Source organism: Diadema setosum, chromosome 6 (genome assembly GCF_964275005.1).
Source record: "Diadema setosum chromosome 6, eeDiaSeto1, whole genome shotgun sequence".
NCBI lineage: Eukaryota > Metazoa > Echinodermata > Echinoidea > Diadematoida > Diadematidae > Diadema > Diadema setosum.
Window position 1 is genome coordinate 648,758 of NC_092690.1, and position 22,212 is coordinate 670,969.

Here is a 22,212-nt window from a genome sequence, read left to right on the forward strand (position 1 = left end):
CATTCATTCATATATTATAACAAACAATCAGTACAGATTAAGAAAAAGCTGCTTATATTGAGCCATAAAAAGATTCAATGTGTTAGCAGTTTTCAGTTTCATGCTTAACATATTCCACAATTTAGCCCCTTTGTACTTTATTGAGTTGGATTGACTAATTTTCAGACGATAAAATGGTGAAACATAACATTGTTTATTTCTAGTATTGAAAGAATGTTTCTTGGCATGAGTAGAAAAATAATCATTAAATATATCTGGCAAGACTGAGCGAACATATTTATACATAAAAATACCAAGTTTGAATGAAATTCTGTCTCGAAAATTTAACGTTTGCAAGTCCTTAAATAATGGAGGGGTGTGGGCAAGATTGAGGGAATTTGTACAAAGGCGAATGGCTTTCTTTTGGAGGACCGTTAGCCGATCTAATTGTCTCTTCTGACAAGCCCAAACGATATTGCAGTAAGAAATATAAGGCAGGATAATGGAATTATAAATGGTGAACAACGTAGAGCTTGATATGTATGGTCTGAGTTTGTGCAATATTCTAACTCCGCGTGCCACAGAAGTTACAACATTGGCAATATGCAGATTCCAGTTCAACTTGTCATCTATAATAACGCCTAAAAACTTCGTACTTTCTTTCTGTTCAATTTTCATGTCATCTATAATAATATCAAAATGAATGCCACAGTTTAGTGATCGTTGACTTTTGAACTTTATATAATTTGTCTTTTCTACATTTAATGATAACGTATTGCTTCTGAACCATTCGGAGACTTTGGGTAATTCTGTATTCATAGTGTCAATAAGAAAGAAATACATTGGTATCGTCTGCAAATAAAATGAAATGAAGTAAAGAGGATGAATTACAGATATCATTGATGTATATAAGAAATAACAAAGGCCCCAGGATTGAACCTTGGGGAACCCCACATTTGACTGGTAATACATCAGAGTGAAAGTTATTGTAGATGGTATATTGTTTTCGGTCACAAAGATAGTTCTTAAACCACATAAGAGGAGTTCCTCGTATACCATAAACATTCATCTTTTCTAACAATATACTATGATCAATGGTATCAAAAGCTTTACTAAGGTCCATAAATACTCCAAGTACATGTTCTTTCTTAGACAATGAAATGGAAATCTTATCACAGAGTTCAATAAGAGCTATGCCTGTTGAGTTGTGTTTCCTAAAACCATATTGACAAGACGTGAGTAAGTTATTTTGTATCAGAAAACCGTAGAGTCTGTTATATACAATTCTTTCCAGAACTTTTGACAAACTAGAGAGAATAGATATAGGACGGTAATTGCTTATAAAGGAAGTATCTTCTTTCTTGTGAATGAGTATAACTTTGGCAAGTTTCATTTTACTTGGAATAACACCAGTACTTAGTGATAAGTTGACAATATGAATAAGTGGAGTAACAACATTCAAAACTACTTTCTTTAAAAGATTATTACTTATATCATCATGACTTACTGAATCACTACATTTGAGCGAATTAACAACTTGAATGATTTCATTATGTGTTGCTGGAACAAAAAATATAGAAAACTCACATAGGGTTTCCAAATAATACCTAAAATCTACCTTTGTGCTTGGCACCTTTGAAGCTTGATTAGGTCCAATACTTACAAAATATGAATCAAAAACATTTGCTATATCTATTGATTTATGATATGCATGATCTCCATGTCTGAAACTATTTTGGGTTGTTGATTCTTTTGAACAACCAAGTACATCATTTATAATTTTCCATGTACCTGAAATGTTACCATTTACCTTCTCAAACTTAGAAGCGAAATATGATTTCTTAGATAAACGAATAACAGATGTTAATTTATTCCGATAAACCTTATATCTATTTATATTACTCACAGTGGGATTTCTAATACTCATTTTATAATACATATTCCTCTTTCTTATTGACTTCAACATTCCTTTAGTTATCCAAGGCTTAATTCTACGTTTACGTTTACATTGCCTTTTAACTTTGGGTATATTTTTGTCTAAATAATACTGAAAACATGTCATAAAAACATTAAAGGCTTCATCAACATTTTCTTCCATCAATACACTGTCCCAACGTTCATAGCTGAGATCAATATTCAAATCTGCTATTTTCTCAGAGGTAAATTTACGAGTCAATTGGGTTTCTGTAGTGTTGGCTATGCTTTGCTGCTTCATCTCTGAAAAGACTGTAAATATAGGAAAGTGGTCTGATATATCAAAGTAGAGAATACCTGACGAGGAGAAAGTGCAGCACACGTTGGTAAATATATTATCAAGAAAAGTAGATGTTTGTTGTGTAATTCTAGTCGGATTATCTATAAGTGGTTCAAAAGAATTGGAATATAAATTATTAACTAATTGAATAGATACTCGATCATTTGATAATAAATCAATATTAAAATCACCAACAACGTGAACATTTTTATTCTCTCTACAAACACATGATAATATCGAATCAAAATCTTGCAGAAAGTTATCATTATTACTGATAGGAGGTTTATAAACTACTCCAATAATACAATTTCTACTGCTTACATGTTCAACCTCAATAAATAAGGACTCTGCATTACCCTGGGAAAATAAATATCAGATCTCAGCTTAAATGACAGGGAATTGTTAACATATAATAAAACGCCACCTCCTTACCATGCTTTCTATCGTTACGGAGAAGTTTATAATCACTGATATCAAATAATGGAGGTGAGTGTTTATGAAGCCACGTTTCAGTAATGGCAATAATTGAAAAAGAGTGTGATAAGGTGGTAAGTAACATATTCAACATTTCAAAGTTTTTTTGAAAGACTACGTATGTTCAGATGTAATATACTGAAATTACAATTATTTCTGAAACATTCAGAAAATTCATTCGGTAAATAATACTTACAGGTGTTTGCATGGTTAGCACCTTCGTTTAGATTGTCATCCATATCCATTTGTGTTCATACACAAGGTAGGCAAGTACATAAAAGCAGCGAGTCTATGGAGTACAAAAGGGTGAATTGTGTCATGATACATTGTTTCAGGTAAGTGATGAAGAGTAAATAAGAAAAAAAAAAAAAAACCCGTACAAATTACTGGTAACTTAGAACCGACTACGAACTAAGAGTAGTCAGGTGTATGACAGAGGTTGATTACAAGGCAAGATAAACATTGACTCTCCGTGGATTAATTAAAACAGAGACAAATGAATCCCACTCGATTTCACAATAATGATATACACAGTTATGTACTACATAATAGCACTTATCAGGCGAGAGGATTTGATGATAGTGATGCAAGAGGAGAATGAGGAGAGAGAGAGGGAGGGAGAGAGAGAGAAAGGAGCAAGGCATTTAAAGGCAGTTTCAAATAATTGACATAAATCGCAGAACTTTCATAATAATCAGTCATCGTTATATACTTGTACATACATTTCAATGCTCTTTAGTTTGATGACTGGAAGGTGTAGGGGACCCCAGTACGGCTTCGCCATTTACCGGCTTCGCCATTTACCTGCGAAGAAGCGGAGCTTAGAGGGAACGCAAACCCAAAGAGCAATGTGGATCGAGTAAAAGCATTAACATTAATAGAACACATCAGTGAAAGTTTGAGGAAAATTGGACAATCGATGCACAAGTTATGAATTCTTAAAGTTTTGGTGTTGGAACCGCTGGATGAGGAGACTACTAGAGGTTATGACGTATGAGTGGACAACAATATAAAGAAAATATAAAAGGAATTCCACAAAAAGTCACTTTTATAGCAAAATGAAAGAGTACTTGACTAACCGCTTTCAGAAAGCAGGGGTAATAAGTGTTACCCCTAACATATGTCAGTATCAAGTTGATGGAATGTGTAATTTTCATGAAAAATGAATTTCTATTGAATTCTCTTTATATTTTCTTCATGTTGTAGTCCTCTCATACGTCATACCCTCTAGTAGTCTCCTTACCCAGCAGTTCCAACACCAAAACTTTAAAAATTCATAACTTTTGCATCGATTGCCCGATTTTCCTCAAACTTTCACTGATGTGTTCTACTAATGTTACTGCTTTCGCTCAATCCACATTGCTCTTTGGGTTTACGTTCCCTTTAACGTTGTTCCTGTACAGATCCTGCACAGCTTTGGACCACTTCCTCTTCTCGATGAGATCGTCCAGTGTCAGATCGTCCGTCATGTAGTACGGCTCGTCTGCTAACTTTTCACGCTGGTTCTTCATCAGGTGGGTCTTGTGACGGTTCGACAGGGTCTTGAATAAGATGTGCCTGGGTTTACCTTGTGCCGACTTTCCGTCGCGATGAGCTCTTTCAACTTTGACGTCGCAAGCGAATTTCTCCTTGAGAATGCCTTCCATGAGGGCGATGCAGTCTTCATCCCTGCATTCTGGTATTCCCACGATCCAGATGTTGTTGCAGCGAGAGAATCTCTCACTTTTGTTGATGGCCGAGTTGTGCTTGGCGACTTCATACCGGAGATCCTTCACTTCCTTCTCAAGCTCTCCTACTCGTTTCTCCAGGTGTGAATTTTTCTCCTCCATCTCTGTGACTCTCCTGCTTTCAAACTCAATCGCTGACCCGAGCTTTGATTCCACCAGCTGTATGCTTTCAACAAGAGATTCCACGGCTTTTCTGATCATTGACTCAAAGTTCTTTGTCGCTTCCTGAAAGTAGCGAGCAATCCCTTCATGTGTGACCTCAACCTCTTTGTACTCTGTGCTGGCTGGAATGTCAGGGATGGATATTGGCGTTGGTGTTGGATCGGTCTTTGGGCGAACACCTCCCCCGGTAGGGCTGGCGGGTCGAGCTCCGTCTGTCCCGTTGGTTCTACCTGGTGTTGTTGTCTTGGGGGGCGACGAGGCTGTTTTGGGCCTCAAAATACACTTAGCGTCCTGCTTTACCTTTCTTGGTAAGCGATCTCTTTGATAGTTGTTCATAATGATGTCAAAGGTGCCCGAAGTATGTATCCAAAGGTATCCAATGGTAATAATATTAAGTAAGCTCCGGAGAGTCGATGAGTTGCGTGTTACTCAGTAGCAGCCATACATGACGTCTTAAATTGTGAATTCTCTTTTCACCGCTACCTTCGCATAATAGCATCTTCCTCTCTGGGATTCGGTCTGTGATTCATTTGTCAAGAGGAGATTACATTTTCAAAATAGGACCACAAAAAAAAAAAAATCAAAAAGAAAGGCTCAAAGCTATTCTTGACTGACGCATGACGCTTAGATTATGAAGCTCACAGTATTTAAGATTGTATATACAGTGTACATAGGATAACAGAATCCTTCAGTAAAAAAAAAAGGGACATATATAAATATATATAATATATAATAAATTGTAATTGCTCCTTGTATTTAGCAGTATTAGAAATAGCAATAATAATGTCACAATAGAGGAATACATTAAATTCATTAGCACTTTCATTCCTGACAAAGGGGGAGGCCCCTGAAAATTGGGATTTTGAATCAAAATCAAGGCAATTGGCATTTAATGCATTCCTCTAATGTGACATTACATTTTGACATTATTATTGCTATGATACATATGACCCATATATATATATATATATATATATATGTATATATACATATTCATACACTAGTATTATTTATCATAATCAAGCTCATTTAACATTAAACACATGGACACCTATACTTGAAAAGGAAATATAAGAATAATTTAATGCTGATGATAGAACTGTGACTAAATCCCTGAAATTCAGATAACATTGATTATTTGCTAATTTTATCATACAAGCGTCCATTGTACATGTACAGACATGCAGTACAGATTATCAAATCTTTCAATTTATTATCTATACAGGAAGAAGCTTCCTCCACCAGAACGTTTTGATGAAGCCTTCAGCAAACCAGAAACCAAGATGTACAAGTTTACAGTTTCTTTGTACAGTGTTACTAAGCTTTGAGATGCTCAATATCCTGCTCCATATACACGGAGGCTCCCATAATTTACAAGCTTTAACCTGCTGCGATGAAGATTTACAGGCGAAGGTTAAGGCATAAAAACTCCACAGGTCAATAACAAAACAAAGCAAAACAAAAAACAGGAATGACAACCACTGAGAAATGAACCATTTCATTTACTGAATATACTCATCATAAAATTGCGGTCTTGATCCTACAATAAAAATGGTGAAAATACCAGGCATGAAACACAATGCAAGTCAAACAGGATTTCTGTTTTTAGCTATGCACCAAATAAAGCATACATACCAATGTATATCTAGAAATGATACATGACTGTATATAAGACCTAATGACAGGCTACTATCAGATATTTTTCACGTCTTCATCCCCAGACCTCATGAGCAACCTGATCTTGCCTAAAGCAATGTAGACAAACAGTGAAAGCCTCCTATACACAGATGTTAATAATCCTGATGTCCACAAGCCAGACAAGCAACTTGCATATTTGGATTTACTGCAAACAAGTGTTTATCTTGAAGGACCTGGAATGAACACATGCTGTTACAGCAGTTAGATAAGAAGTTAGATCTTTTTTACACAATATTGTGTTGTTGTTGTTGTTGTTCAATGTGATATATTGTATGGTATTTTGGAGGTGTACTGCACTTTGTACTATTTCATATTCTGTCCACACTTCTACTTTGTAAGTGCACTTTGATTTTTTTTTTTCTTTTTTACTTGTTAATAGAAATATGACAGAGCCTTTATAATCAGCGACAGGTGGGATGAGATACTCCTCAAAGCCTTGACTGTTACTGTTGGCAACAAGGCAGAGAGGTGGGAGAAACTGATATGGAAACCTACAACACTCAGTAAATTGATAACATTGCTGGACAGAGAGGGAAGATCATAAAAAAGAATAAAAAATCAAGAAGGCTGAGGACATGAGCACCAATATGACAAGAGATAATAATGTAAGCGGCTATAATGCTAGTAATTAAGAATGAAATGCAAGCCCAATAACCTTGCTAATCCTATCAACATTGCCGTCATCAATCTTTATGGCCTTATTTTCAAGCGCTAAGTCAAGAAGACATTTTTTCTCACTGTTTCCGATGGGAAGCACTCAACACTATGTTAAGAGATGTCCTAAACAAGGAAACGGCAGCGGACGGAAAAGGTTCCTTTGCAACTACAGTGTACCAGTAATAGATGCTTGCAAATCCAAGAAAAAATCCAGGGGTGGGAAGTTTAGCAGGTGAAAGGTGCAGTACAAACACCTTGTACTCATAAAGAGAGTCACATCTGTGTAACATTCTCTATTACTCTTTCGCTGTTACTTTTACCATTACTTTTTGATCTGCAAAAAGGCAAAACTTTTGAACAGATTGCCCTGATTTTCTGCAAACTTTGCTGATGTGTTCTGCACACTTTACTGCATTTACTCAATTGACAAATAAATTTGAGACGAATTCCCATCACAGTCTACTACGAACAGATTCATTGAATTTGATGCTTGTCATTTTGACACTTGAAAAATGTAATGCAAAACTGTCTTCCATCAATGCTGCAAGGTGTAACAGCATGAAGTATAAATGAAGCATTCCCTGCATACTTAAGTATTTTGCACTTACTCAGCAAATAGTTTTCGATGTGTAATGTATGGTTAGTTATATTCTGCATCTCATCTAGGCTCAACACCCAGCCACTTATTGATGGCACTCCTAACATTAAGTTGCAGCTGGGTAGCCAGCTCTTTGCTGAGTGCACGATCACAAGACTGGTAGATGAGTCTATATGTATAGCTGACCTTTCTGTTTACATACTGATTAAGAAAATTCACCTCCCTCACGAGGTCAAAGGTTACTGATCTCACTACTGAGCAAAAGAGGAGTTCATCAAAGGATTGGTCCAGAAGCCAAAAGCTGATATCGTGGGAAAATGTTGGGGCATGGATACTGTACTTAAATGTCTGTGCTTTTGTCTGAACTGGTGACATATTCCCATCCTTGCTTGTTGCAGGGTTACCACATTCATACGAACTCATTTGAAAATGATTCAATATTCTGTCATCCGCAGACCAAAGCAGCCTAATATCGTCGATATGAAATCTTAACATGGCAAAGGTGTCCAAGTAGAGCACACAAAAATGCATATCCCCTTTCAGAGTGTGGAATGTCCCAAAATGCCCAACAGGCACTGTACTTCCATAGCATTGATTCAACCCTACTATTTGGATCATAAGGGTGGATTCCTTTGGTAATGAACTGTTCTCATCACCACTGGGTGCAGTGCTGTGGTTGAGCACTTCCCCTTTCTCAGCAAGCAGACCAGACACCATGACGCACACACTATCCCATGATGGAGCCTTCCCAGTGCATGGCGGGTAAAGCAAGAGACATTGATGCATTATGGGATAGGAAACAGAGTTTATGGCACACCTCTTGAAGACACGCCCAAAGGACGCCACAGGTGTGTCCAGCTCTTCTGCTTGCAATGTTTGATTCTGACTCAAGCAAGCTACTAAGCTAGGTCTTAGAATGCGATCCAATCTTTGCTGCTGTAAACCACACTCAAGGTATCCACACTGTCCTGCTGAACGCACCTGGGGATTCCCCTCATTGTAATTGCTGCTGGGACTGTCTCTATCCATCCCACTCTCGGTACCATGAGTCCTGAGCTGGTACAAATCAGTCAGTTTGAAGGAAGAGAGGAAAGGCATATCTTTGATGTTCAACACTAGAGGGAGCTCTTCAGATTCCATGCTACGCAGTGCTGGATGTATTGCTTCCATAGACTGCCGTATGTGATCAGCAACTTCATTGATTGGGTGATGTTTGGTTTGGAGAAGGTCCCTAAAATAGAATTCGACATGATGATATGTAGAGTTAGTTATTTGTAAGAATGTCCAAGGAATTCAAAATATTATATATTTTGTGATCGGATAATGTGGTGAAGGTCAGATGAGGTCATTAACAGTGTTTATGACATTGGTTCTTCCACATTTGTAAATGATGACACTCCTATGCAATGAGTAAATGACAGCTACAGATCACTGTCACATGTTGCAAATTAAGCAATCCCATTGGTCAAACATACTTATGTAGGATTTAACTATGGTCAATGGTTAGCCTACCCCCAGTCTCTGCAGTGCCTGTAGAACACTCCAACTTGAACATACAAACAATGCATGAAAGACACAAGTTGGACAGTACCCACAGCAGACCTCACAGTACATACATTTGTATGTACTGTGAGGTACCAAAGATATAGGTATGATGTGAATACAGCAAAAATTTTCAAAGGAAAAATAGGCCTAACTGAAAGGTATCTTGATTAAGTAGTAGTAACTGTACATGGCTCATGGGATTTTCACATTGGGTCTGCATAGAGTGCATACCAACTATGCCAAGCTTGCAATGCCCTTCGCTGTGCTTATGCTGGCCTACATAACGATATGCCGAGGAACACAAAGGGGTATTTGAGATGCACACATGAAATAAGACTTGTCTTGTTTCTTCACATCATTTCAGCCAAGAAAGTACAATCTTTATACAAAGTCTATGCAACACTACCCTATTCTACAGCAATGCCTACACAATAGTACACTGGATCTAAGATTTCACAAACACATTTCTTTGTGTCATTTTGCGAAAGCTTGCTTCCTTCATATTTCTTTTTTCCCCATGAGTATGCAGCCTCTTCTGGTATAATGGGTACGCTGCACTACACAATTTCATGTAGGTCCAATGTGGAAGTCCCTTAAGAAAGTCTCTGGAGTGCTTTCTGTAGAGGGAAAGCTGATACAACCTCTATCTCTAACTGATAGCTCATATAGCTGGTACCAGACTTTAAATGAGGGGGAGAAGTGACTGACCGGTCAATTGACCAGCAAAGGTCGCCTGGACAGATGAAGTTGACCAGCTCCTTTGACACAGGATCTGGTGCCGTGAGCAGCTTGACCTGTTGAGGTGCCCCCAATGTATGCGGCACTGTAGCAATGCTCCTCTCAAAGACATGAGTCACTGCATTGCGGGTCACAAACTGCTTTGATTGGCTCCTGGGCAAATCAGAAAATAAAATACAGGTTAAACACTCAGTGACAAATTCCTCTGCAGCCTTCATGTGTCATATCTCATTATGATTATTGATGCAAAAGTTAATAATGGAGAACATTTTCCTTTATATCAGAAGAAAAAATAATAAATCTTGCATAACATAACACAATAAACCTATGAAACTGGGCATTTGATTGAACTTTTAAACAAAAATCTTTATCAAGTACAAAATTGGTTTAAGTGCAATATGCTCACTTTGAATATAAGTAAAACACAATGTGTACTTTTTAAACGCGGAGGTGTGCAGTATAATACTGATGACATGATTTTAAAAATTGGTGATATACGTTTGAAATTTTATGAATCTGTAAATTTTTTAGGTGTTGTATTAAACAGTAAGTTGAGTTGGAGCGATCATATTGACTTTGTACAAAAATTTCTCGTTTTATTGGAATTTTGAATCGACTGAAATATGATTTGCCAAGTTACATTTTGTTTGCTCTTTATAATGCTTATATTTTATCTGTTTTATCTTATTGCAATTCTATTTGGGGAAACACGTATTCTTGCCATACTCAAAGACTTTTTATACTACAAAAGAAAGCAATTCGAATTTGTACAAAGTTAGATTATAGAGCTTCAACATCTAAACTTTTTAAATCATTACACACTCTTAAATTGCAAGATTTGAATAAAATGCAAATATGTTCCTTTATGCAACGTTTCCATGCTAAAACTCTTTCACCTTATTTACAAAATATGTTTTCTGTGAACTCAGATGTACATAATTACAATACAAGATCGTCAAATCATTTTCATCGATGGCGTTTTTTAACCGATAAATCTAAATATTCGTTACGTCATACTGGTCCCGTTTTATGGAATACGTTAGAACTGAGCAAATTCAATACACAGTTTAATAATATGTTCAAAAGGCAGTACAAGAAGTTATTGATTAGTAAGTATTGATTGGATTATTATGTATGGATGTATTGGTCTTTGTTCTATTTGTATTATGGTGTTTAATGTTTTTCTCTTTTTTATTATGATTAATTTGATTTTTTTTTTTAAAGTAATTTTCAAATGATTATAACGCGGGGTATGTGCAACATAACAAGCCTATTCTGGCTTTCTACGCGCATACCATTTTCCGGTCAACCAAACACATAATGTTAATGGGTTTCTGTTCTCTGTGTACCTGTGATATCTGTTTTCTCGATGTGTTTTTTTTTTTTTTTATTCTTTTGTCTTTATCATAATCTCGCTTTGTTTTGTTGTCGTTTCCATTGTTTTTAAACTCACTTTCTGTAAAATTTGCTCATATTCACATATACTTTGTATATTATATATTGAATCGGAAATAAAGATTGAATTGAAATTTGGGGCCAAAAAAAAATTACATGCGATCCACCCATTTCAAAGAGTTTCACTTGTTCATGATTTTGTCAAAGAGAGTAGTTATGCCTGGCTCTGAAATCATTCACATTTTCAAATAATTTGTCCAGTCCATAATAAGTGTTCAAATGAATATTAAATATTGACTGATTAATGGATTATTTTACTTTTTACAGCCTACACAACATCAGAAATATTATAGCTGACTTTGCTATATATATATATATATATGCATCCAAACTCAAATATTTCTAATTGGCAAGATATCGCACAATGCATTTATTTTTGTGGTATAAATGGATCAATAAACAAACTTAAACATCACAGCTAGACCAATATAATCAATACACAATATGACACCATAAATAAATGTTTGTAAAAAAGAAGAACCTCTACAAATGACTCATTCTGCAGGAATTGTGGAGAAGAGAAAATGTGCAGGAAATTAACCCACATAAAGAGTTTGCAGGAAGAAAAATCTAGTTTGACTATTGACCCACCAGCAACATTTTTGGATAAAACAAACTAAAATAAAAAGTGCAGTTTCATTTTCTGTATCATCATAATTTGTAAAGATTCCAGATTACCAAAGTTTTCAAGATGAGCCATTTGCCTTTCTTACCTGTAGCCTGTACAGGCGTAGTCTAGGTAGTCCTCTGAATTAAACCCAATTGTCTTGGTCAAGATGAAAGACCCACATGCTGCCATGGCAACCACCTGCCAAGAGTCATTCCATTTCCGCTGAGGGGTGTCAGCACCCGTCCCTCCTTGGCCATTACATAGAGTGACTAGAATTCGGCCGTCTGGTGACAAAATCCTGGGGCAGCTGGTAAGGGGCGATGTGGAAATAAAGAGTAGAAATAATACAAAAGGTTGCATATTTATGAATACTCACTCACAGTATAAATCTATAACTACACATGTCGCTAAGGCGACTGGTATGCCTCCGCCATAATGCATGAATCTCCTAATAGCCATAAGGTCTATAGTACATGTGGACAATGTGTGATTACATTTTCACAAAACTGGCAAAATATTAAAATGACAAGTTTGTCACAAATGTGTTGAATGTTCACGTTCCTTGACCTAGGTTTAATTGGATGAATATGAGAGCATGTATTTGGGAATTTAAGGACTTTAAGTCTGCCCCGGCACTTGGCTTTGACCCATTCATAAGTTTATGCATTGAGTAATTTTCAAGGTACGGAGAAAAAGTGCAATTTCTGTATTGAAAAGTACATTGTTACCATTTTCATCTGGCCTTTGACCCTAAAATTCATAGGATAATCACTGTCAGGCAGAACATGCATTATGAATATGTAGTAAGTTTCAAGATAACTTGAGCCACTTCCGAGATATGGAGGAAAAAGTTAGTTCAGCACTGTCCCTTGCTCTCTGACCTTTTGACCATTGAGGCAAACAAAAAAAAGAAAAAAAAAAAGAAAGTTTCCAAAGAATCTCTATTAGGTTATACATGCATACAACAAGTGTAAAAAAAAAAAAATAATCCTGCTGGCATTGCATAAATATGAGGGAAATACTAAAATTTTGAAGTGTTGCCCTTGACCTTTGACTCCTGACCTTTGACCCCATGAACCCTAAATTCTCTAGATAATCACTGCCAGTCAGTACATGTATAATATGTTCCATGAAGATACCTTGAACAGTTTCCAAGGTACGGAGAAAAAAAAATTGAAGATCTAATATTTTTACTCGACCTTTTGACCTTTGACTTTTGACCTCATGACCCCAAACTTTCACCAAAGAATCTTAATTGGGTATTTCATGTATAAACTAAGTTTCAAGAAAATATCTTCAGGCATTGCATAGATATGGTGAAAATAGTGAAATTTTACATATTTGACCTTGACCTTTTGACCTTTAACCTTGAGCATGTGCACCCAAAAGTTGATAGGCACAACTTCACCCCCTAATACACATACTTGCCAAGTTTCATTAGGATACCTCAAAAGGTTTTTTAGTTATGCTGTCCACAAAATTCATTACGGATGGACGGAAGGACGGACAGACGGAAGGACGGACAGACGGACGGACAGACGGAAGGACAGACAGACGGACGGACGGACAACCCGAAATGCCTCGGACACCACTATTTATGATGACTTGCTTGTGATTTCTTTTTTTTTAATGTCTTGTACATTAATTTCCAAAATAGACTCGAAAGATTAAAATCATCAAGTGAAATACGAACCACACAAAGAACTGCTTGAGGAGATCCCTGTTCCTGCCAATGTTTCCCTTTCCTCCAACATGTGGAAAATTAAAGACAACTGCATCAAAGAGGACGCCCTCGAGAGATTTACACTGGTCCAGCTTTGTTGCATCCACTTCAAAGAGAACCTGAACGTCTGACGGACATGCAAAACATACATGTAAAAATTTCGTGATTTATTATTCAGTAGGGTTTAGATAGATAGATAGATAAATAATATTTCATTGAAGTATTCATGTCTCGCAGTCATAAGACTGAATTGCACATAGAATTACATCATAAAAGAGACAAGTATTACAAAACAAGTATTCATACAAAAGAAACACGTAAAATACTGACATTAAAAAACGAGGTCATACGACAGGACATGTAGACCTACAAACTATACAAGCCGTAAACATAACAAACATCATAACAAATTCACGGACAGAAAATTTGGGAAAAACAATTTCAGACCATGCAATCAAGTGTCTGCAAAAAATGTGAAGAATGTTACTTTTGTTCATCTAATTTCTGAAAATCCTCACATTTAGAAGAATGACTCCTGCAGAAAATAGCACATTTTGGAAATCTTCACTGCTTACCATACAGTATCAGACTTCTTTGAAAAAATAAAAGAACAACCTTGTTGGCATTTTGTCAGCCATTTAATGCAAGGGTTACTTTGACTGTCATCTGTCACTGTTAGACGGAAAAAAAAAAAAAGATAAAAGAATAATAAAAGGAAAAATAAATGGTCAGTCTTTACAGGCCCTACCAGCCTCTTTAAGAATCTGGATGTTTTTCTCGATGAGAGGGTCGTCCTTGGCAATTCCATCCACACTCTGGAGGCAGGAGGTTACCATGGCGACTGTCTCTGGAAGCATCCTCCGCAGGGAAGAGGAAAAGGAGAAGTTGGCCTCTCCAAGGAGGAGGATGGACTGGCAACTTGACAAGAGATCCTGCATCATCTTCCTAATTAGTGAGAATAAAAAAAGAAAAGAAATAGAAGATCGATCGCCCCAATACACCCAGATATTTTTTGTCTCTGTCTGGGCACTAGGTAGAGTAGCCACGGCCGGATGCCAGGCGACACTTGTGTACAGCAACAGGGCTGTTATGTGTCTATGGGATGACTAACTTACTAACAACAGCAACAACTATTGTTTGGTACTTTGGAACAAATTCATGGTCATGGATATGGCTGTTCACTGACACTGCCACTGGTGTTGTTGACAGGTAAAACTAGAAATGTCGCTACAGCGACTGGTTATACCCCCGCCAAACAACATTTCATAAGCTTTGATCAAAACAACATTTCATAAGCTTTGGTCAAAAAACTGAGGAAGTAGTTAAATCCGCAAGATCTTTCCTTGATCTTCTGCCATTAATATGCCGTTACCATGGCAACGTACTTTCGGGTACTGTCGAAAAATGCGTCTTGCACATCTACAACCAAAAGGCACACATCTGTACCAAGTTTCATGGAAATTGGGCAAAAACTGAGGAAGTAGTTTGCAACACAAAATTTTCCATCATTTTGGCTCATAATATGTGAGCTGTTACCATGGCAACATACTTTTTGTCACTGTCAAGAAATGTGTCATGCTGACCTATATCCTAAGACAATCATTCAATATGAATTCCATGAGAATTGGAAGAACACTGATGAAGCAGTTTTGCCATGAAGCATTTTGCCCTATATTTTACCAATAACATGCCGTTACCACGGCAACGCACTTTTTGCCACTGCGGAACAGGTGTCTTGCACATTAACATATTCAGATGAACATCTGCACCTAATTTCATAAAAATTGATCAAAAACTGTGGGAGGAGTTCGCGATGCAAGATTTGTACCCATTTTTGCCCATAATATGCCGTTACCATGGCAACATACTTTCGGGTACTGTCAAAAAATACGTCTTGCACATCTACAACCCAAGGCACACATCTGTGCCAAGTTTTATGCTAATCGGTTGAAAACTAAGGAAGTAGTTCGCGACGCAAGATTTGCAACGGACCGACCGCCCGACTGCCCGACCGTCCGCTGATTCCTATACCCCCTTCAAACTTCGTTTGGCGGGGTTATAAATAGATTCTATTAAAGTGTGGAGGCAGACACTAAGTAATGTCGGCAATGCAATACCAATGCCAACGGTAGAGACTGCGCATTCTGTGTTGCACTTGGAAGTTGTAGACTACAATACATATTACCTCTCCAGCAGTCTAGTTGTTCATCAATGTTAGTTGTCACCGGCCACGGTCCGATCTGGATAAGATACAAAAACAAACTGTTTTACGACCTCTTATCAGTGCTTATTCTTAAGTAGAGATCTAACTAGATCCTACTGTAACTGTCAGTAGACATAGTCTAGAGTAGACTTTCGATTAGGTCTACTAGTAATGCATAATATTCTTTTAATACATGTAAATCTAATACGAATACAAATGCTGCTGCAGCTGCATTGTTTATTATTGCATTGCCGCCAATGTTGCCATTCATTGATATTGTATGAATGCAGATCTTTTTTCCAGCGCGGAATCGAAGATGTGGGACTATTAAAAAAAATAAATAAAAAAAAAAAAAAAATCTATGCCAGTATCTTTCGAACACCCAGTCTGCGGCTCTAATGAATAGATTCGTTGTATGACAAGGGCAAAATTACCTCGATCCTTGTTTCGTCCACAATATTACGGAGTGCACACATGAGCGGTTTACTCGATTACCAAATCTTTTAGAAATCCGTATGAATCTATGCATTTTGGGCGATCACGATCCGAAGCAGAACTTACTGTTATCAGACAACAAAATCTCTTTGCCTGCGTGAAATACATTACAGCTTGCTGCCCTCAACGTTTGCATTACTAAACACTAGAGCTGTTCATGTGTATTCTCAACCTTTCCTGCTGAAGTTTCATTCAAATCCGTTCACAACTTTTTGAGTTTAATATTTTGCACACCGACAAACCAACGGTAACGAAAACATAACCTCCTCCTTTGGCGGAGGTTAAAATAATTGTTACATTTTACAGAGTGACGGTGCAAAACTGTGCACAATTTCAGAAAATGCTTTATGACATCATTTTGCAAATTATATAGGCCAACATGTTATATGCAAACATGTTTAGTATGCAAAATTTCGTCATAGGAGTGACGTCAAAGAGAACTTTAATTGAATAGTACTTTATGGAGTGTCAAACATGCCAACACTCAGAGTTCAAAATACCCATATAATCATTTGAAGCTCTTTCAACCAATCATTAGAGGATATGATCCAAAATTTAGGCCTAATATAAGGTTGGGTTTTTTTGTGTGTGTGTGTGCACACGGGGGTCGGGTGTGTGATATAATGAAAAGACTCATGCTCTGGCTATTATAATTATCTTAAATGTCGAAGTAACTATGTGGCAGTCATCATAACCGTATTAAATCACTATTGTGGACGGACTTCCATTATCCTCCACAAAATTTGACCTGTTCAGCACCATGATAAGTTTCCAGCTGTTTAACAAAGGGAGATATTGTATCTTTCATTTTTTATTCAGGTATAGGAGGACCCTAGTATGGTAAAAGTTGGTCCTAGATTTTTTGTTTGTTTTTTGTTTGCTTTCTTTTCTTGAGGAGGCTTACATAACAGAAAAAGAAAATTGAATGGTAAAAAAAAGAGAACACTATAATACCTCTTAGTTTTTAAAGAGCTTTGGACTCCGAGTTCCCTTGCTCATAGGCGCCGGAAGTGGGGGGGCAGGGGGGGCGGCCGCCCCCCCAATCCAAAAAGTGGGGGGGCAAAACGCATTTTTGCCCCCCCAAAAAGCCCCCCTCCCAAAAAAATGAATAAATAAACAAATAAATGAAAATAGATAAAATAAGAAAGATATGTATATAAATGAATAAACGCGAAAAAACATAGCTACAAACGGCAGTTTTTGGACTGTAAAATGTCAAAATTTCCAAGCTCGCTCGCTCCGCTCGCTCGCATTCAATCGATATGCCATTCTCCTGATGTTGCTGCCAGTAATTGCCAGCAGTTGCGCCTGGGCCGCCCCCCCCCCCCTCCCTTAATTTCCAAAGCGAAAAAAACAAATATAGCTACATACGGCAGTTTGGGGACTGTAAAATGTCAAAATTAATCGTCAAATTTATTCGTTATGTCATTTTCCTAACGTTGCAGCCAGTAATTGCCAGCAGTTGAGGCCGGTGCGCCTCCCCCTTAATTTCCAAAGCGAAAAACATAGCTACAACGGCAGTTTTTGGACTGTAGAATGTCAAAATTTTCAAGCTCGCTCGCTTCGCTTGCTCGCATTGAATCATTATGCCATTCTCCTAATGTTGCTGCCAGTAATTGCCGGCAGTTGCGCCCGATGCGCCCCCCATTAATTTCCAAAGCGAAAGATATAGCTACAAACGCCAGTTTTGGGACTGTAGAATGTCAAAATTTTCAAGCTCGCTCGCTTCGCTCGCTCGCATTGAATGGTTATGCCATTCTCCTAATGTTGCTGCCAGTAATTGCCAGCAGTTGCGCCCGATGCGCCCCCATTAATTTCTAAAGCGAAAGTTATAACTACAAACGCCAGTTTTGGGACTGTAGAATGTCAAAATTTTCAAGCTCGCTCGCTTCGCTCGCACGCATTGAATGGTTATGCCATTCTCCTAATGTTGCCGCCAGTAATTGCCAGCAGTTGGGCCCGATACCCCCCCCCTTAATTTCCAAAGCGAAAGATATAGCAACAAACGGCAGTTTTTGGACTGTAAAATGTCAAAATTTTCAAGCTCTCTCGCTCCGCTCGCTCGCATTTTATTGTTATGCAATTCTCCTGATGTTGCTGACAGTATATAAGTTGTGGTTTCACACCGTCATTCCATAATCCATGTAAGGAAAACTTACAATGTTCCTCAATGACTGCGTTGTTGAATGTATCACATTCCGTAATGTATTGTAGTCCCATTATTGCGCACGCACACACGCACAAGCATACACACCGTCAAAATTACTTTTCCACAAGGTGCCCACCCCCAATGTTTCGACCCATCGTACGCCACTTTATATGCATACACACACACACACACACATATATATATATATATATATATATATAAACATATATATGAAGAGTTTGTTTGCAAAAACCGATAAGTCCATTTTTGAAGATTTTGAAATACGGTCTGTGTCATAAAGTACAAAATAATACCTTTTCAATGATATATTGATCACTACATATAAAGGTATATTTTTGAAGTTATGGTCAAAAGAAGCAAAATTTTTCTTATTATTCTCTTTGTTTTTCTTGACCTTTAATCGCAAATATCTCCATTTGACAAATATGGACTTATCGGTTTTTGCAAACAAACTCTTCATATATATATATATATATATATATATATATATAAATATATATAGATGTGTGTGTGTGTGTGTGTATATATGTGTATATTGTGTAACATATGTATGGTCTATAGTGAGCCCCCTCCAATATTTGCCCCCCCAATCCAAAACTGCTTCCGGCGCGCCTGCCCTTGCTATAATAGGAATACTGTCGTACGCCATATATGTTACAAAAATAGTTTTCCTCTAGCTCGGTATGAATAGGCCTACAATTGATTAAATGGAAAATCCAGTCCAAAAATAGGTAAGTGTGATAAAAAAAAAGAGGAAATCCTCACGAGGTGAACTGTAAAAAATTGACTGAAATCGGATGAAAGAAGTTACAAAACTTTGAAGTTTTTCCTGATTGACGGCAAAACAGTTCATGTACAGTGGATATAATATGCAAATGAGTGAGCTGACCGTGTTACAACCTCAAACTTTTCCATTGATCGTGTACCCCCCCCCCCCCAAAAAAAAAAAAAAAAAATGACAAAAATGCAATGTTTCTGTCAATGAAGTCTGAAACACAAGGTTATTCCTGGTCGAATAACTTCAGAATAAAGATCAGTTAGCATCGGGCATAGAATTTTGCGTTTGAATGAAAAACGACATTTCAACATATGGTAAGTTGTGAGGGGATGCGCTCACTTTGCCATTTGTATATTAACATTGACAGTTCACGAGCTGTTTCCTCAAAAAATAGCAAAACTCAAAATTAATTGTCATAACTTCCTAATTTTTTTCAACCGATTTCGATCAAAAAAATACCGTTGAACTCGTAATATTTTACTCTTTCTTATCAAACTGACTTACATTTGAACTGGATTTCCCCTTTGATAGCACATTACGTTCATAATGATTGGATTCTATAGTGGAAAAGACTACTCATGAAACTCTTAGCAAGTATACTTTCATTATTATCAGTATTTATGTTGTTGTTATCATCACAATTATCACTATCATTTCATTTTGCAATGTCACAGGAAAGGCAAAGGATGCGGATTCCACGTGCAGTGTCAGCTGCATTTCACAGCTTTAGGAAGGTCCTTTTGGAAGACACCTATTTCCATTTCAATTTTACTCCCAGCATTATCCTTTTTGCACTTCAAATAGGCTATTTGAAGTATTTCAAGTATAATGCTGGGCGTAAAATTGAAATGAAAGTCAGGCACTTTTTATAATTATGATAACGTGGTAAATATCAAGATTGAGTAACTAAGAGACAGAGATGCCAAGTTTCTTAACTGGCTGGAAGTGAAAAACTGCGATGGGGTGGGGTGACGAAGATTTAGCGACGCTAACTTTAGCGACGTATGCGGATGGGATGGGATCCTAGTGGCTCCAGATGCACGGAATTAGAAATTGCCCGATTTGGCGCACACTTTTGATTAAAAAAGTAATAGCATAATTCTCATCAATTCGTTATAGAAGACGATCCAGGAAGATATTAATCCAAGCATTTTCCCCAAATTTTCATCAACTATGAATGAGTCTGATTGAGTGATTGACATTTCAGAGACCCGGGATTATTTGAAGAGTTTGTTCGCAAAAACCGATAAGTCCATATTTGCCAAATGGAGATATTTGCGATTAAAGGTCAAGAAAAATGAAAAGAATAATAAGAAAATTTTTGCTTCTTTTGACCGTAACTTCAAAAATGTACCTTTATATGTAGTGACCAATATATCATTTAAAAGGTACTACTTTGTACTTTATGACAGAGACCATACTTCAAAATATTCAAAAATGGACTTATCGGTTTTTGCGAACAAACTCTTCATTTATTCAGAAAGGGAAATAACTGTTAGAGGCAGCAATGTAAGACGGCCCTATCCTCCAGCTGACAACAACAACAACAGCAAACAATAGCACAATTTCGAGCAGCATCACAAAGCTGGCATCTCATCCACCACCTGCAATGCGCGCAGTGTTTGATCTACCGGCCGCGGTTTTTTGTTGTTGTTGTTTTGTTTTTGTTTGGTTGATTGACTGACTGTTTGATTGATTGACTGACTGACTGACTGATTTGACTGATTGATTGACTGATTGATTATTTGATTGACTGACTGATTGATTGACTCACTGATTGATTGACTGATTGATTGACTGACTGATCGATCGATCGATTGACTGATTGATTGATTGATTGACTGACTGACTGATTAATTGAATGACTGATTGATTGATTGACTGACTGACTGATTGACTGACTGATTGATGGATTGATTGATTGACTGATTGATTGATTGACTGATTGATTGTTTGACTGAGTAATTGACTGATTGACTGATTGATTGATTGATTGATTGATTGATTGATTGATTAATTGATTGATCAATTAATTCTCATTCTTGTTACTTGTTTTTTACACTGCGAAACAGAAAATGATTGACTGGCGGGTGAGCGTGAGATGGGTTGCTAAAGAGTGAGACTTGGTTAGGTGTGAAGAGGTCTCGACACAAATTATTCCACATCACCTTACTTTTATTTATTTATTCATAAAGAGATTTTGATCATAGGGTAAAAGACAAAGTGAATACAATGTACAAAGTGTATGTTAAAATCTAATAAGATACAGTCTATTTGAAAATAGTTTTGCAATGATATTGGTGTAAAAGCTGGTTCATACTTACAGATTTATCATACAGCCATGATATTAGTACTTATAAGTGAAGAACAATACACGTTATAGGGGTCATCGAGTAAAAGAGCAACATTTAAAGGTCAAACGAAAATGTGAGATGGTGACAAATTGAAATGATAACATGGGGTAAAAAATATCTTGTTCCCTGTATAAGACCATGACGTCAGGGCGGTAAATTTGAAAATCGAAATGATGCACACGCTACTGAAAATTGGTTTTAAAATTATTTATCGTGTTTATGGTGCTACTTTTTTCACCAAAACTACTTGCAGGGAACTATTTATTTAATTAACTGTCAAAATTAGGGGAGAAAAATGTTAAATTCCATCAACTGCAGCATTAAAGCATTTCCTGTTCCACTAACCCCATGGAGTTGGGGTAAGTGGAACGCATGTATTAATGAATGGACGGCTTGGTGACTTTGTCAGTTCTGCGTTATTTTCACCTTCCTCATTTTGTGTAGACAATCCTATGCATACAATGCTGTTCCACTTACCCCAGTACGTCGGGGTAAGTGAAACAATGGAGTAGTCGTGACTAAAGTGTAATCTTGAACTTAATTATGAATAATATTTACCCAAAACAGTGTCACATAGATATTTTTATTGTGT

At 37.1% G+C, this 22,212-nt stretch overlaps 1 protein-coding gene across 1 annotated transcript; it reads right to left on the reverse strand.

The window, feature by feature from the left end:
* Positions 1-5,653: 5,653 nt before the first annotated feature.
* Positions 5,654-16,358, reverse strand: LOC140230118 (ferredoxin-fold anticodon-binding domain-containing protein 1-like). The gene is made up of 6 exons (XM_072310316.1): positions 16,258-16,358; positions 14,369-14,565; positions 13,591-13,747; positions 12,001-12,204; positions 9,803-9,985; positions 5,654-8,780 (listed from the first exon to the last, which is right to left on the reverse strand). The coding sequence occupies exons 1-6, from the start codon at positions 16,350-16,352 to the stop codon at positions 7,610-7,612; spliced, it is 2,007 nt and encodes a 668-aa protein (XP_072166417.1). The 5' UTR covers positions 16,353-16,358; the 3' UTR covers positions 5,654-7,609.
* Between the last annotated feature and the right edge of the window lie 5,854 nt (positions 16,359-22,212).